This window comes from Anomaloglossus baeobatrachus, chromosome 4, assembly GCF_048569485.1.
Source record: "Anomaloglossus baeobatrachus isolate aAnoBae1 chromosome 4, aAnoBae1.hap1, whole genome shotgun sequence".
NCBI lineage: Eukaryota > Metazoa > Chordata > Amphibia > Anura > Aromobatidae > Anomaloglossus > Anomaloglossus baeobatrachus.
The window spans coordinates 371,074,917-371,093,381 of NC_134356.1; the positions used below are offsets into that span (position 1 = coordinate 371,074,917).

The window sequence follows — 18,465 nt, forward strand, 5'->3', positions numbered from 1 at the left end:
GGTCACAGGCTCTTTCTAAGGGTATATGCACACGCTGCAGTTTTAACTGCACCCAAACTGCAACCAAAGCTGCACCTTGTCCCAGAGTGCCTGGAAATGTTAAAAAAAAAAAAAAAAATCGCTTGTAGTAACGGTGCTTTTTTTTGCGTGTTTTTTAGTGTGTTAATTCTGGATTTGATGCTTTTTTGTGAAAAAATAGCAGTGCGTGGACTGGACCTTGAAGTCCAACCTCCGCAGGTTTAAAGGCAACCATGATGGTCGGACACTCAAAAAATAAAAAAAAGAAAGTTAAAACTAAAGAAAAAAATAATAAAGCTAGCGTATTATCCTTACCGAGTCACCTGCGCAACTGCACACTGCTCATTCTTCTTCCAGGGCTTATTAGGCTCATGCATAGTCACTGCTTCCCCCACCCATCGGTGTCTGTGACTGGTTTCAGTCATACAGCACCCCCAGCCTGTGTGACGGCCTGTCTGACGCTTCCAATCACAAACCCGGTCTGCGGGAATACAGTAAAAATAAAAGAAAAAAACATTGGGCGGTCCCCCCAATTTTGATAACCAGTCAAGATAAACCCAGACAGCTGGGGGCTGGTATTCTCAGGCTGGGGAGACCCACAATTATTGAGAACTCCCGGCCTAAAAATATCAGCCTGCAACCACCCAGGATTGTCGCATCTATTAGATGTGACAACCCCAGCACTTTACTTGGCTCTTCTCAATTGCCCTTGTGTGGTGGCAATCTGGTTAATAAGGGGTTAATCTCAGCTCACAACTGACACTAAGCCAGTGATGGCAGGCGTTTATGAGACTTCCCATTACTAATCCTTTATTTGAAATAAAATACAAAGAAAGACCCTCTTTCACTCATTTATTAAGCCCAAAAACTTCCCTGCAGGTTCGATATTACCCACTCGAGGTCCCACAATGATGCAGCTCAGCTACATCCGAGCCTGGAGAGACCGAAAACATGTCCAATCTCTCCAGGGTCTGGGAAACTCTAACAAACTTTTTAAAAAATTATGCTGATGTAAAGTAGACATGTGGGAGATGTTATTTATTAATTATTTTATGTGACATAACTCTCTGGTTTAAGGCTCGCTGACACAGCCGTATAGCACACTAGATTTATACGACGGGGCAGTGCCGATCGGTTGTTTTTTTCTCTCATGCCGAGTTGGCATGAGAGAAAAAAAATCACTGTGTGACGCGATTGTCAGCGTATATCTCAGTTCACACAAACCAATACAAGTCTATGGGTGCATGTGAAACATCGGACTGCCCTGGGATGTCATCCGAGAGCAGTCAAATATACGCCGAGACAGGCAATGGAGATGATGTAGAAATGAAGTTCTCCCTCTTCTCAGTACTTGTGGGAGAATTGGGTCACAGTGAAATGACACTCTGCTGACGCTCACAGCAGAATTTTAGCAGACAGTCAATAGCGCACAGCATCAAATTCTCACACTGGATGATATATACCAGTGTAACCACTGCCTTAAACTCTTAAAGGGAAGGTATGGTCTAATTTTTTTTTTACATTTTTTTTGTAGCCCAAATAGGCAAACAATATTATTTTAATTGTGTAACAACTATTTTCTGAATGTAATTCAACTTTTAAATATGTAAAATAAAACTTTAAAAAAAAAAAATGCTTAGAATTACCAGTAGGAGGAGCATCTTCCGGGGTAAACAGCAAAAAGCTATGGTAATCCTTAGTAGAATTCCGATAGCTGCAAATTTGGGTAGTCACTAGATGACATGCCTATTTTTCTCCCCTTTTGGGTGTTACACTGCACCCAAAAGGGGAAGTGGAGTATTTCATAGTAATGTGTCACCATTTTATGGGTGACTGTATATGCATTGTACAGCTCCACCCGGAAGTAAAGTGGAAACACATTTTTGTCAGACAGGAGCAGCGGCGATACAGCAACTTGCAGCAATGGAGGAGAACGATCTTGGGCCGGCGGAGAAGATCCAGCGTGGGCCGGTGGAGAAGATCCAGCGTGGGCCGGTAGAGGTATTTACTTCCGCTTTCAGATCCTGGCTGTAGGAGAAAAATGCAGCACAGCACAAAGCATGGGCTAGGGAAAAATGGCTGCTGAACACACCCACGGCTGTGAATTGGGATGTCCACATAGGCGTTACCATTTCACAGTGGGAGGAGTTGTCATACAACTAATGGGGTCGGGACCCGACCACTATCGGTTATGTACATGAGGTGCTGTAAATCGAGCCTGCACTGTCGTGCTAGATTCTGGAATGTAAAATGGCAGCCCCCATTGTCCAGCTTTCCATTATTATAAAAACTGAAATACATCTTTATTTTAAGCAAGATAACATTATAACTGCATGTTATCTTACAACTAATCATTGCTTGGATTATATAAATTCACGATACCTTACCTTTAAAGGCAGGACGATTGTTAGGTTTTTCGCTTTTGTTTTTTTCCTCCCCTTATTCCAAAAGTCATAACTTTATTTTTTTCTCTATATGGCAGTGTGAGGTCTTGTTTTATGTGGGATGAGTTGTACTTTTGAATGACACCATCCATTTTATCAAAAAACTGTGGCGAAATAGCAAAAAAAGTGAAATTCTGCAATTTTTATAGTGTTCACTGTACCATAAAACTGACTACGATTACATAGTTACTAAACATGTATAATTTTATTTTACTTTGAGTTGTGGGAAAAAATTAAAAAAAAAAGCTTGCTTGTGTCACGACTTTCAGAGAACCGTAACGTTTTCAGTTAATGGGATATGGAGATGTGTGATGTGTGAGGGCTTGTTTTTTGCACCCTTAGCTGATGTATTTTTATATTATTTTGGGGTATATACAATGTTTTCATCTCATGTTACTTTTTTTTTAAATTTTTTTTGTTGTTGCGGCCGACAAACTGCAGTTCAGGAAGTTTGATTTTTTTTAAATTTTTTTTTTTACTGTTATGCTGTTCATTAATCTGATTAATTTATTGTATATTTTGAAAGATCAGACTTTTTTTTTTAATTTTTTTTATGTGGTGAAAGAGTGGGGTGGGAGATTTGAACTGTTTTGGGGGTTTTGTTTTTTTTGGTTTTTTTTTTGTTTTTTTCAGATTTTTTAAGACCTTTCTTTTTTTACTTTGTATTCTATTTAATACTCTGATTAGGGAACGTGAATAAGAAAGGGACAGTGGCATTTAACAGGGTACCAGTGGTGGGCGGAGCACTGTTAGAGGCAGAAGAAGGCTGAATGATGCACCCTTCATCTGCCTGGAAAGATGCCGGCTCAGCGTGCAAGCCCGGATCATAGGCAGGGAGATGACAAATGACGTTCAGTATGTCTTTTGTTGTTAAGGGCATCCAAATTGGAAGTTTGAAAATTACGAAATTTTCAAAATTTTGGGCAAATTTACAATATTTTCACAAATAAATGCAAAAAATATTGTCCTAAATTTACCACTAACATGAAATACAATATATCACAAAAAAAAATCTCATAATCACCGGGACCTGCTGAAGTGTTCCAGAGTCATAACCTCACAAAGTGACACAATTGGAAAAAAATTGGCCTGGTCATGAAAGTGAAAACAGGCAAGGGGGGGTGGGGGGTGAAAGGTTTAAATGATGTCGTGATCCCATTTTAGTTTGAGCCCCCCCTGGTTTAGGATCTTTTCACCCAAATAATTTTTGATCCTTTTGTTTCTCATGAAGGAAAAAAGTCTTTAGCCTAAAAATTGCAGCATACATTATGCACATTTTGTGACTATTTTGTTACCAATTTGGAATGACTGCAATAAAAACACCGAAAAAATAGACCAGCTTTGGGTTTTTTTTTATTTAAAAAACAAAAACAAACGCACCACAAGTCAAATAATGCAAAGAAGAAAATGTCATGTGTGAATAAGATTTTTAGAAGTTAGAAGTCTCTTTGCTGTTAAAGCAAAATGCTTTTGTTTTTGCACACAAATAAAACAAGCATCAAAAATGTTATGTATGAATGAGGCTTTACAATTCAGTGTAATGTCTGGTTGTTGTGGAATACTTTTACGGTATGGAGCCCAATGCAATGGCCTTGATTCATAAAGACTGATGTTTATTACAGTGGCCATGATGAGGACACGTACTGGATTCACATGCGCATGTCTCTAAATGATACTGGTGCTTCTGACAAGTGCCGTGTGTGCCTCGCAACAAATCTTTTTTTCCAGTCTGGAAATTCCACCGCTTGTTATGAATTTGACAAGTGGCTCTGCCCACGCCCTCACCCCGACTCTGCCCACGCCCTCACCCCGCCTCTGCCCACGCCCTCACCCCGCCTCTGCCCACGCCCTCACCCCGCCTCTGCCCACGCCCTCACCCCGCCTCTGCCCACGCCCTCACCCCGCCTCTGCCCACGCCCTCACCCCGCCTTTGCCCACGCCCTCACCCCGCCTCTGTCCACGCCCTCACCCCGCCTCTGTCCACGCCCTCACCCCGCCTCTGTCCACGCCCTCGCCCCGCCTCTGTCCACGCCCTCACCCCGCCTCTGCCCACGCTCTCGCCCCGCCTCTGCCCATGCCCTCGCCCCGCCTCTGCCCTCGCCCCGCCTCTGCCCTCGCCCCGCCTCTGCCCACGCCCTTTCCCCGCCTCTGCCCACGCCCTTGCCCCGCCTCTGCCCCCGCCTCTGCCCTTGCCCCGCTTCTGCCCTCGCCCCGCCTCTGTCCACGCCCACGCCCTCACCCCGCCTCTGTCCACGCCCACGCCCTCACCCCGCCTCTGCCCACGCCCTCACCCCGCCTCTGCCCACGCCCTCACCCCGCCTCTGCCCACGCCCTCACCCCGCCTCTGCCCTCACCCCACCTCTGCCCACGCCCTCTGCCCACGCCCTCTGCCCGTCTCTACCCACTCCTTTACCCTGGCTCTGTCCACTTTGTTGGAGCCTCACATTGCTCAAAAATTTGGCTACTTTTCAAGGCCTTTTACTCCAAAATTCTTATGTAAAAGCTTTGCTGAATCGGTGTTAATGAATAGTAGGGCTGCTGCAGGTTTTTGTCTTAATAGTACTATACCATGTATGCAAATAGTTTTTTCTTTCATTAAAGTCATTTATATGAACTTACGCCCATTCAGTATCCTTAGGGGTAGTCAGTAGTATTTGGAAAATAAACCTAAAGATCTTTGATTCATTAGTATATATTTAATTATGAAAATTTTCTATGTTGCAGATAAAATGCGAGCTGCAGATCTACTGGTGAACCCACTGGATCCTAGAAACGCTGACAACATTAGGGTTAAAATAGCAGATCTCGGGAATGCTTGTTGGGTGGTATGTACTGTAACCATTGTTACCCCTACAGTATATGAAGTCACATTTATTACTTTTTATCTGTTAAGGGATGTTTTCTCTGTGCAGCACAAGCACTTCACTGAAGACATACAGACAAGACAGTATCGCTCCATAGAAGTTCTCATAGGAGCAGGGTATAGCACGCCTGCTGATATCTGGAGTACAGCGTGTATGGTAAGGCTATCCTCTTATATTGTATTCTGCTCCTTTTTCAGGTATGCAGTCACGCAGGATAAATGGTAGATTCCGCTAACTATTGATTGTGCATAGTCACAACCTGACATCAACATGCCCAATTATTTGTTATACCTACTTGATAACATTTTGTGGGAGCTCAGAAAATGTACATGAAAAATGGACCTCTAAATGAGGCCTTATATTGATGCAGTTCGGGTATATCAGTGTTTTTTGATGGATAAACACCCATTATAGTCTATATTGTTGTTCACATGTCAGTGACATGGTATGATGTGTCATTCGAGTCACAGACCAAAATCACCCATTCAAGTCTATGGGTCACCACACGAATGTTATCCATGTGCAATCTGTGTGCTGTCTGTTTTTTGCAAATGTTTTATTTATATGCATTTGTGAAAAGTCTCCTTTATTAAAACGGTCCAGCAATATAATAGCCTGTGAGTGTTCTGGGCAATATAACTCTGTTTCCATTCTTAAACTTTGGAAGAATAAACACTGCATTCTGGTTGCTTTGTCAACAGAAATAAAATCTCAGAAGCATTTTACTGTTGGACCGTTCTTGTAAACAGTGCCCTCGATACATTCTAGTGGTTTGCTTTGTTCTGTATTCTCAGGAAGGCAGTTGCATCCTTTCCCTTTTTATTTCCCATGGATCTCCTTCTCCTATTAGGCATGAGATCTGCATTTATTTTTTTATCTGTGCGGAAAGAGTTGAGGTGTACTCATGTATAGCCCCATAGTAACACAAGACTTTGAAATGTGTTCTGCCCAGTGGATAACTAGCAGTACTGCAACCAGACTGTTACATAGGTTGAAAAAAGACCTAGGTCCATCTAGTTCACCCTTCCTCCACCAATTCTACATTTTGTCACTAAATCATTTCTAACCGACAATTGTGTGTGCACTGAGGAAATCAAAGATTTTTTTTTTCTATCTACTTAGAAGCAGATTTAAAATGAAGGTAAAAGTGGATGAGAAGGAATTGAATACCTTAATGATTGCCAATAAAGATTTTGACAGTGGTCATTAAACCCTTCCCGCATTAGGATGTGACTTAACATCCTAGAGGTGGTCTGCATGTATAGATGGCTTTCTCCTCATATGGCTGATGTTGGCTAGGTTATATAGCTGGCATCTGACTCTAAAAGCCAACGACATAGTAGTTTATCAGTTAAATACTGCTGTCAATCTATGACAGCAGCATTTAATTAGAACACTTGCTGGTGCTTGCGAACATCCGCTCCCTGCAATGCAATCTCAGGGACCAGTAAGGGAGCACAAAGGATTTTTTTTTTCTCCAGCATCAGACCTCTGTGTGTACTTGGTCAGTGAAGAGTAGATTGGTTTCTTCTCATGTCACAACCCTGCATCATGAACACACTGGTTTGTGTGTATATGATTGACCCTTGACTAAGATGGGCTGCAGTTTTAATTATGTGATGGGGCCTTTTATTGCATTCTTGGAGAATCCCTTTAACTCACGAGGCACAGAATTTATAAAGAGCTGTGCTCCCACTAGGTAATACAATTTTTGTTCCCAGTTCTAACTGTTATAAATCAGCAGGGGTAGAACTACATATAAAAAAATAACATTTAATAGATTAATTTGAAAAGGACAACTGGTCACATACAAAAACTCAATTGACAAACAACAAATACCCACATATATGAATAGGCAAAACAGCAGTATATGGTGCCAGATGCTGACAGCCAAAAGTTGCTGTCATATGTACTACCAGTGACATAAGCTGCTGTTAGTACAGCACATCAAGAGTTAAGCAGCGATGTATAATATAAGAAAACGGGTCACCTAAAGAAAACAGTAACAATCTCACCATCTGATGTCCTAGATAAAGTTCACTGACAATGTTACCAGTGGGGAGGACATAAGTCGACTTGTTCACATTACCCCAATTTGCCAGACTGACTGTCACCACTCACATTGCTCCTTCCCTAGACGTTTCATCAGAGCATGAATCTTCAGGGGATCTAGAGGTTAGGGCTGAGGTAAGTATGAGACCATATATCATCATCCTATCACCATTCCATGATGTTATATGGTCTCATACTAACCTAATCCCTATCCTCCGGATCCCCTGAAGATCCGCGTGCCAATGTGTTGTCATGGTAGCGCGGAGTCAGCTGATGACTCCCTGATGCTGGCATAACTCACTTCCTGTGAGAGTCGACAGAGCACTGGCATTCACAGGAAATTATCATTTCTGATGATCTAATCAGCAGAAATGTTTAGGTGATTAGACTGGGCAGTGATAAAGTACTCTAGGGGGACTAGTAAAATAAATAAAAAATGTGAAAAAAAAATACAAAAGTTAAAAAAATAAAAATAAAAAAATAAAAGTTCAAATCGCCCTCCTTTCACCCAATTGAAAATGAAAGTTAGAAACAATTTAAAAAATATAGACATATTTGGTATCTCCGCATTCAGAAATCCCAATCTATCAAAATATAAAAATCAATTAATCTGATTGTTACATGACTTGGCGAGAATAAAATTCAAAACAACAGTTTTTTAATGCAATAACAGGAGATCAAATCGTAGCATCTGCACAAAAATAGTATAATAAAAAACGTCAGCTCAAGACGCAACAAATAAAATGTCACTGAGCCATAGATCCCGAAAAATGAGAACTCTACGGGTCTCAGAAAATGGCAACAAAAGCTCTACTTTTTTTTTTTTTGGACAAACTTCTGAAGTTTTTTTTCACCCCTTAGATAAAAGTACAAGTATACATGTTTGTTATCTACGAACTCGTAACGACCTGAGGCCTCATACCGACACATCAGTTTTACCATATAGCAAACGTGGTAGATAAATGACCCCAAAAACCATTGTGCAATTGCACTTTTTTCACTACTTCTCCACATTTGGAATCTTTTTCCCGTTTTCCGGTACACTATACGGTAAAACTAATGGTTTCATTCAAAAGTACAACTCAACCTGCAAAAAACAAGCCCTCTTATGGCTATATTGATGGAAAAATAAAAAAAGTTATGGCTCTCAGAAGAAGGAGGAAATCGAAAATGAAAAATGGAAAATCGCCTGGGGGGGTGAAGGAGTTAGCCTATACTTGGCACTGAACATTTCACAAATATAAATTTGGCTTTTATTTTCATCATGTGACTTTTTGGTTATTTCTTTATGTAGGCATTTGAACTAGCAACTGGAGACTATTTATTTGAACCACATTCCGGGGAGGACTACTCTAGAGATGAAGGTGCGTACTGTATACATTTGGCGGAACTGACCTCCTTTATAGCTCTATTTCACTTGGTGATGGACATACTTCATTCAAAAATCCAATACCTACTAACTTATGCTGCACATCATAAAAATCAGATAGTTTCTGTCCTCTTTTCAGTAATTTCTAAATTGCATCATACATACAACATCATACATACAACATAAAAACTTTATTACAAATATAAGTGGGATAATGTTATTAAAACAAACACTATAAAGTTCTTAAAATTTTTATTTTTATTAACCCCCCCCCCAAAAATAAATCTAACTAAATTCTTCAAAAACAGCACTGCATGAGTCCAAATTGACAGGTCTTGATCAGATGCGGCACATTTGTCACAATCACAATTTTCAGGTCCAATTCCTCATTAAAAAATTGGTGACAAAGTGCAGAATGTACAATTAGGCCCAGAGATGTTTTGGGCAGTGACAAGTTTTTGCATTTTAGTATACAGATGTATAATCCATAATCAGTATACAGATGTATAATCCAATATGGGCTTAGAGTGCATATTCTTGGCTTTAATTTGAGGTATTCACATCCTAATTGGAGTAAGGGTTTAGGAATTAGAGTTCTTCATCATGTAGTTATCTCTTTCTCAACCAAAAGTAATTGGACAATAATCTCCAAAGCTCTTTAATGGGCTGCTTGGACTATTTCCTTGTCAATCCATCATAAATTAAGACGATAAAAGGCCTGAAGCCAATTCTGGTGCGGCATTTGCATTTGGAAGATGTTGCTGTGAACCCACTGCATGTGGTCAAAGGAGTGTCAATGGAAAAGAAATAGACCATCATTAGGCTGAAAAAAAGAAGAAATCCATCAGAGAGTAGAAATGTTAGTTGCCAAATCAACAGTTTGGTACATTTTGCAAAAAAAAATGAGCGCACTGATGGAAATTCAAGGCCTGAATGTTCACAAAGGACAACAGTGGTGGATGATTGCAGAATCCTTTCCATAGAAAGAAAACCCTTCAAAACATCCACCCAAGTGAAGAACACTTACCAGGAAGTAGATGTTTAAGTATCTAAGTCTACCATCAAGAGAAGACTTCATGAGAGCAAATACGCAGTGTTCACCACAAGGTGCAAACCATCAATCAGCCTTAAAAATAGAAAGCTCAGATTAGACTTTGTCAAAAACATTTAAGCAAGCCAACCGAGTTCTGGAAAAACATTGCTGGGTCAGTTGTAACTAAGATCAACCTGTAGCAGAATGATTGAAAGAAAGTATAGAGAAGGCTTGGAATGACCCATGATAGAAAGCATACCACATCCTCTGTAAAACATGGTGGAGGCAGTGTGATGGCTCGGCATGCATGACTTCCAATGCCACTGGGTCACTAGTGTGTATTGATGATATGATGGAAAACTAGATGAATTCTAAAGTGTTCAGGGCTATACAAGGTGGCCATAAAAAACCTAAGGTGTTTGGAACCGTGTGCAGACTGACCCAGTGGACAGAATTGGCTGAAAATTGGTATATATGCTATTCAAGGCATGAGGAAACAAAAGGTATTTTAAAAACATTTTCATACCAAAACTCACCAGCAGGTAAAAAATTGGCACTGTACAGTGAGCGTGCCTTGCAACTCAGTCTGCAAGATGCCTGTCTCTTTGCTGGATCATGCGCTGTTAGTGCGGTTGTTTTATTAGAATGCCAGGAATGCTATAGCAGCACTGAGAGCCTTTCGTCGTTTGAAAGACCTTCACACTTTTAGCAGTCCAATGGCTGTCAATTTGCTGAGACAGATGATGAAACGTTTTGAGGCAACAGGGATGAGTATTCAGCCAAGGTACGGGCGACGACTGGTAAGCAGAGAGGTTGTGGAGGACATTGCCACTGCAATCATCGAACATGGCATGAACAACCCTGCCGGGAACAGCAGTGCATGCAGTGTTTCCAGGCAATTGGGGCTCCCGTAAAACACAGTGTGGAAAGTTCTTCGAAAGGTCTTGTGGGCATACTCGTACAAAATAAGCCATCATCAACAACTTTTTCCTCCTGATAATGATACCCGCATGACATTTGCATTCATGTTTCTGGCGAGAGTGGAAGTGGATGGCAATTGGCCATGGAATATTCTGTGGTGCATCGAAGCGCATTTTTACCTGAATGGAACGGTGAACACACAAAACTGTCGCATATGAGCTACTGAAAATCCGTATGCGGTCGACGGGGTTCCGCTGCATTCGCCAAAGATAACCGTTTGGTGTGGCTTCACTTCATCATTCATCCTCGATCATTCTTTTATGAAGAAATGAGGCCACGAGGGGTTGCTATCTGTTCCGTGACAGCAGCGAGATACCAGACAATGCTGGAAACCGTGGTCATTCCGCAACAGCAGCAGTGTTTTCAGACGACCACCTTCATGCATGATGGAGCACCTCCTCACATCGGAAATCATGTTAAGAAAGTTCTACATGCACATTTTCCCGATGACAGGATTTTTAGCCGCCCTTTTACCTAAAACATGGCCACCGCGTTCGCCCGATCTCAATCATTGTGATTTCTGGTTGTGGGGACATTTGAAAGTGCGTGTTTATCGGAGAAATGTCGACACCCTGTGACCTCTCCAATTATCAACACATGGTTTTTGGGCCGCTCGCTCAAAGTATAGCACTACTTTTTCACCTGTTGGGGAGTTTTGCTATAAAAATTTTTTAAGATGCCTTCCGTTTCCCCATGCCTTAAATAGCATACGTACTAATTTTCAGCCAATTCTGTCCACTGGGTCAGTCTGCACACAGCTCCAAACACCTTAGGTTATTTTATGGCTACCTTGTACTTTCTGCTCAGGTTCAACCAACAGTTGATTGGACACCATCTCACAGTGACAAGCAAAGCCCAAATCACAAAGATTTTTCACTGTGCATATATTTCTGGACCTAACTATATGAATTGAGTTTGGAAATCCTTTATTGATATTTAGCAGAAGAAATCTGGCCAGAATTTGGGTGTTATGCATTCGTCCACAGAATTGCCATTTAATTAAAAAATTGCTGCGGCCTTTACCTCTGCCTCCCATGTAACACATTGCAAAATCTACAGCAGAAAACACTTACAGGATTTGAACGAATTTAAAAGGGCCATTAACTTGTAGCATAAAGGGTTATAGTATCATTTTTAAATGATAACCTCCCTGTATAAATTCATGAAAAGATCAACTCTGAATAATATTATCGTGGACCATCATTAATCATAGACACACAAATCTCCACCACTGTAAATGTCAGACATTTACATTTAAAATGCCGCCATAGTTGTAAGGTTGGCATATATAGTACTTCTGTACTGATGCACCTATTATTTATATAGTGCATTAAATATTGAAGCCAGAATTCACAGGACACTTGGTGTTGTCAGACCCAGTGAATGAAGGAAGAGAAGCCACATGTTATGCATGTTTCCATGTGACTGTTTAAATGTCTTTATTTCTTCTCATAATCAAGAGTGAAGTGGATGGAAATTGTTCAGGAAGCTCATGTTATTTCATAATGTCACTCAGACGACATTAAATCCTGGTGTAAGACATGCATCGGTTTGAAAAGTTTTGCTTGAGTTAATTAGTAAAAAAAAAATTATTAATTATTGGTATTTAATGGTTATTTAATCGTTAACTTAGCTATTTTTAGGTGTGATTTGCCCTTCTTTAATTGTAAGCAATCTGTTGAGTAAGGTTCATTCTGTCAATCTGCATAAAGCAAATTATTTGCTTAAGGGTAGAACTAGACGGAGACCGCTGCTGTCGGATGAGTTGTGCAGCCAAAAACATTTGTGCAACTTGTTGCTTTTCAAGAATTTTAAATGCTACGATTTAGCTGTAGAGAAATACAAAATAGCCAAATCTTGGAATGGGGTTGCATGCAAGTCACTATCCAAGATGTCTGGTTAGAAGTGATATTCATAATTTTTTTTATTTAAAAGGGTTTTGTTAGCAATGTGAAGACAAATCAAATTATTCACCTAAGTACAAAAACTTAGCCTGTGCCATGTAATAATTAGTCAAGACCGCATGGAGCTATAGAAAATCTTGTGTTAAAGGGAATTTGTTACTCTTTTGAGGTTTTTGAGTATACAGCTGAAATTAATAAATACATGTTTGCCTCCTGGATGATGGCTTGTACTGTAAAAATCATGTGTTATAGCTTTGATCTTCCAGGCTATAGGGTGTGCGCTGTCCGGAAGAGAAGACTGCCTCTGGTCTTCATTATACAAGATTTCTCCTCCCCTTCAGTTCAATGTGCCTTTGACATCAGGTGTGCTGCTGGAAATCCTGAGCCTGCTCATTCTGCCTGCTGTCTCTCCCCTGCACTGTTCTGACCTTCTGTGTTTTCAAAAACGGCATTTAAAACTGCAGTCTGCTCACATCAAAATTGAAGACCGTGCTCATAGAAGGGCGGAACCGTGCAGAGGAGAGACATCGGGCAGAATGCGCAAGCACCAGATTACCGGCCATGTAACTGACGTCAAAGGCACATTAAAGAGAAGGGGAGGAGAAATCTTGTATAATGAATACCAGAGCCAGTCTTATCTTCTAGACAACACATGCCCCATAGCCTGGAAGATCATAGCTTTAAAAGATGATTTTTACTGAACAAGCCATCCAGGAGGCATACAAGTATGACTAATTTCAGCTGTATACAACCTGTATGCCCATATTAATAACTCAAAAGGGTTACAGATTCCCTTAAGGCCAAGGAGTCAAGATCTCATTACCTCTAGAGTTAGAAAACATGCATACATGTATTAGTTTGTGCTGCTATCAGCAAGACACTTTTGGTTTTCTGACATTTTTTTTATGCCACCTCTGCATATAGATGTAGTAGCTTGGAAATAATAGAATCCTCCGAGCTAAGAAGTATACACGCATCCTCCCCTTATAATATTTCACTGTTAGAGAAGAGTTTGTCCTAATTTATTCTACAGAAGGGCAAACCGACCGAACACAACCACAAGGCCATAAAGAATTGGATGACCTCCATAGAATCCTGACATTAGGACTGCAAAATAGAAGGCCTTCTAGAAGTACCGACAGTGACAGTATAACAGTGCCTAGGCATTTTGCTTTGTACTGTTTGATAATGTGTACACTTAGTTTTTACATAAGTTCTACGTATGAAATTTATGTTTTGCTAATGCAGTTTTTATGGGTGTGGATAAACTTTGCCAATGCAGGTTGACAGAAGATATTTGCCCAGGTTTCTGAGCAGCTCTTCACTAGATTCTGCTGATAAAAGCTCTAGATCCATTTTAGTAACATTCTGAATAGAAATGCTAAAGAAGAGTAATGATTGGATATAGAGTCTAATAAAGCACAAGTTGGATCCAAATCATGCAGAAAACTCTGTAAGGAAACAGTTTGGTAAGGCAGTGAGACGTAAAAATACTAGCACTGCCCCTACTAGCATAGGCAAATCACGCCTGTAGAAAGTTCAGCTCATTGTACTAATTATATCTTCTTCATGCTTTTTATATACCGGGTATTTAGGCTGGGGGTTACAGAACATATTAAAGGACTAATTTTCCTAACTGGCATAGCAAGGCTTTTCTATTTTCTGTCTGTGAACCTATTCATTCCCATGCTTTATTGCTTGGTTGATTTATTCTACGACATGAACACTAGTCATATATACTACTAATGGTGTCGCTGATCTGCATGGGTTTGCCATATAATTGGTTTTAAGGTTTTTTTTTGTTTTGTAATTAATTCTCCTCCCTTTATTTTTCTTATTTCATTCTGTTCTTTTTTTTCCTCACTCCTTCACTCCTCTTTTTCTCTTCTTCATAGACCATATAGCACACATCATTGAGCTTCTAGGCAATATCCCAAGACACTTTGCTCTGTCTGGAAAATATTCTCGGGAATTCTTCAATCGCAGAGGTAGTACCTCTTCCTTACAGAAGGCACTGTGATACAGACAGAATGAATTCCTTGCAGCTGTTCTTTGACGTCTAACAGATTTCGAAGCGAGATTAGTCTGGTATATTATATCTAGTAACCTGTAATGACAGAATTACACATCAACAATTTAGTTGTCATAAAGTTAAATTCCTTAATGTACTCCATGACTGAGTGCTTTAGCGGCAAATCCTGTGGAGGCTCCTCTAGTGCTGCAGCAACATCATATCCTAGCCAGCCTTCACAGAACCTGTGATATGACAGCATGCAGATTGATTCTGTCTGTGCCGGGCCTGACTCGTAAATGTATGAAATGTACTGATAAGTTGTATGTTTCTGTTTTGCTGGCAATGTTCTTCAAATACAGATCACATAGCATTGATCACAGAACTGCTGGGAAAAATCCCTCGAAAATTTGCTATGTTGGGAAAATATTCCAAGGATTTTTTCACCAAAAAAGGTAACTGTGTTTTTACACCATAGAGCAGTGTATAATAGAATCTATCCTGAATCAAATGGTAATCTACATATTGTCCACACTGACATGAATTTCCATTAGTATCAGATATTGTAACAATACATTACTGTGAGATTGTACATGACCTACCATTTTTTAAAATGTATCATGTATCAGCAATAATATTCTCCCTCAAAAGATAGGGGATAACCATCATCAATGGGGATCTGACCCCTGTGAATGGTGCAGAGGTGCACCACTTTATTCACTAGGCTTTTTACTGTTCCGTTATAGAGATAGGTGGGGGTTCCAGCGATTAGGAAGTTATCCTCTATCCATTGGATTGAGGATAGCATCCTATAGTCTCACTTTGGTGCAAAGCTCAGAGACAGAACATTAGCATTTTGCTATAATTCCCTCCAATGGTGTTGAAATATTAGATCCAGTGCATCTCTAGCAGATTCAGATACTAGAATTATCTAAAGAGAATCTACCTTTCATTTTCTTAGATAATTATAATTGCTTTCATACATACAACACATTTTTGGACCTAAGCTTGATACTTATGGTAGGTTCGCATCATCACTGCATTTAGGAACAGAAAAACAAAAGTAACATCACAGCAAGATGCACAACATGAAACCTGCCAAAGTACTCAGTAGACACCATTGATTGCGGGATTCCATCATGGAGCCTCTAATGCAGATCTCAATCTAGTATACCCGAGTACTTTTAAATATAATATATCATAAAGGCGTTCTGCTAAAATCACCAGGAAAGTGACGATCTATAGTTAAGCCTCAGTATTTTCAAAATGAAACATTTGAATATTGTAGAAATGATGCCGATACTGAAATTTGTCAGAATTCCAGTTGTGTTTCAGAAGTACACTGTGGCTATTGTGTGTTGTAGAATTGTACAGTCGTGTCCAAAAGTTTTAAGACTGACACAAATTGTTTTTCACAAAGCTTTCTGCTTTGTGTTTTTTTTTATATTTTTAGTCAGATGTTTCTATGCTTAATGAAGTGTAAGCATTTTTTTTTTTTACGTTTTTCAGTTTTTCTTAACCGCTTATGAACAGAGCCAATTTTGACCCTAAAGGGACTCTATCAGCACAGGATGATTGTTCACACCAGATTCAGGCGCTTGTGCATCATTCCAATACAATTTTTAGAAATCCAATCCTTATCGTGTATGATGTAATGACTCTGCAAATTTGTCAGTTACATAAGGGTTAAAGGTGAATATATGAACCCTGCAATTTATTATGCAGTTTCTCCCGAACACGGTGATGCCCTATGTGTCATAAGAAAGTACTGTTTGGGCACACGGCAGGGCTAAGCAGGAAGGAGCGCTATTCGACTTTTAGAGCCCAGATTTTGCCAGAATAGTTTGCGGGCGACTCCTGCAGAGCCCATAAGGTGCCGGAAGAGCAGAAAAATGTCAAAATTTACCCCATTGCAGAAATTTCACCTCCTAATTAATTTATCTATGACTGCCGTGACTATTTTGTAGCATCCATAATATGCTCTTTTCTGGAGAATTACAAGTAAGCTAGTTTAGTGCTTATACATTATGCCCCATATATTGTAGCGCCTCATACATTGACAATAATGCCACACATGTGGTCACTTACTGCAGCTTAGGCACAGGGCGGCTCAGAAAGAAGGGTGCCTTTTTAAATTTGGCAGCACAGATTTCACTGGATGTTACATGGGGGGGGAGCCATCGCTTTTCCAGAGTCTCTATTCTACCAGTAATGTAGGAACCTCTCAATATTTCCAGTGACAGATGACGGACCTGAGTGGGGGCTGATTTTGTGGGGGTAAGTTAGGGTTTTTCTTGGTTACATTTTGGGGTACAGAACATTTTTTGATTGCTTTCAGTATAAGGCTGGGATCATATTCTTGTATTCTGCGCTAAGCACTTACATTGGAGTTTTTATCTACATCATGTACATTTTCTTCTATGAATGTAGTATTCCCTGGACCTGGAGTCAGTAAAAATATATATTTTTATGTACATCCCCCATAAATGTGATTCAGGTAAAACCCCTAATGGAACCACTTACTTTGAGGCAGATGTAGATACTTTGGACTCCATTTGGCATTTGTTTAGCTGGTGTCCATCTTTTTAGGTGTGCACAGAACTGTGGTTGTCCACACTTGTGCACCAAAAACAAATACCTAAAATGATGGGACACCACTGGAACAAAGACCGGACTGAATCCAAAATGTCTCCTTCTGCCTCATTAGAGTGAGTGTTTCCGTTGTTTTTTTTTTCCTGAATTACGTTTTTTGGGATTTACACGAAAACACAGACATAAGTGCACAGCGGAGAGTGCAGGATAAATATCAACCGAGCCTTATTCTGATTTTTGGGAGGCAGAATGAAGAAATAGACAGCAGTACAGGAATAGTTCTTATTTTTATTTTTGCGCAGTTCAGCATTAGTGATAGCACAGATTTATTCTTCTGGTTAGTGCAATTACAGCGATACCAGATTATATATTTTCTATGTTTTATTTCTATCACACAGTAAAAATGCTTTGTAATAGTTTTTCCATCACTATATTCTGAGAGCCGTAAGTGTTTTATTTTTTGGCAAACAGTGCTGTATAAGGGGCTATTTTTTGCGCTGCTATATCAAGAGAATATTTTGTACAATTTTGGGGCACATACATTTTTTTTATCTCTTTTTTTTTTATTTTTTTTTCAGATGAAGAATTAACAAAAAACACCAATTAATTGTGTGTGTGTGTGTGTATATAATATATATATATACCGTATATACTGGCGTATAAGACGACTTTTTACCCCCTTAAAATAATGGCTACAGTGGGGGGTCGTCTTATACGCCGGATATACGGGGGGGGGGGGTGTATATATATATGTACACAGCAGCGTCCAGGGGAGGTGGGGGCAGCAGCTCTGGAGCACAGGGGAACGCTGCGGGCGGCAGGCTTTGATCTCCTGCACCCGCTCATATAATATGCACAGCCGCTGTCCATCTCCAATGGTGCTGAAATCGCACGCAGTGAGGGGCTGGGGCAGCGGTGCTTATTATATGAGCCTGCGTCCCAGTGTGATCGCACATGCCCACCCCTGTGTTAGATTTGGCCCCCAGGCTGCTGCTCATTCTAAAATAAAAAAGCTTTACTTACCCCTGCAGCGTTTCTCCCCGTGTCCCTGCTTCCACTGTGATCAGGCAGGCAGAGAGCTCAGCCTGCTGTGCCGATCACATGACCGCACTGAGAACCAGGAAGTAAGGAACAGAAGCACGGAGCCAGACAGGAGGGAGCTCAGCGCTGCAGGAGATAAGGAAAGAGGGTTTTATT

General features: G+C 40.4%; 1 protein-coding gene across 1 annotated transcript in view; it reads left to right on the forward strand.

Annotated features, from left to right (window-relative positions):
- Positions 1-18,465, forward strand: part of SRPK2 (SRSF protein kinase 2) — a 157,744-nt gene that overhangs the window by 117,007 nt on the left and 22,272 nt on the right. Inside the window, exons 10-14 of the mRNA XM_075343479.1 lie at positions 1,909-2,019; positions 5,187-5,287; positions 5,375-5,482; positions 8,673-8,742; positions 14,561-14,653. Coding sequence (XP_075199594.1) covers positions 1,909-2,019; positions 5,187-5,287; positions 5,375-5,482; positions 8,673-8,742; positions 14,561-14,653 — 483 coding nt within the window. The remainder of the gene's footprint in view (positions 1-1,908; positions 2,020-5,186; positions 5,288-5,374; positions 5,483-8,672; positions 8,743-14,560; positions 14,654-18,465) is intronic.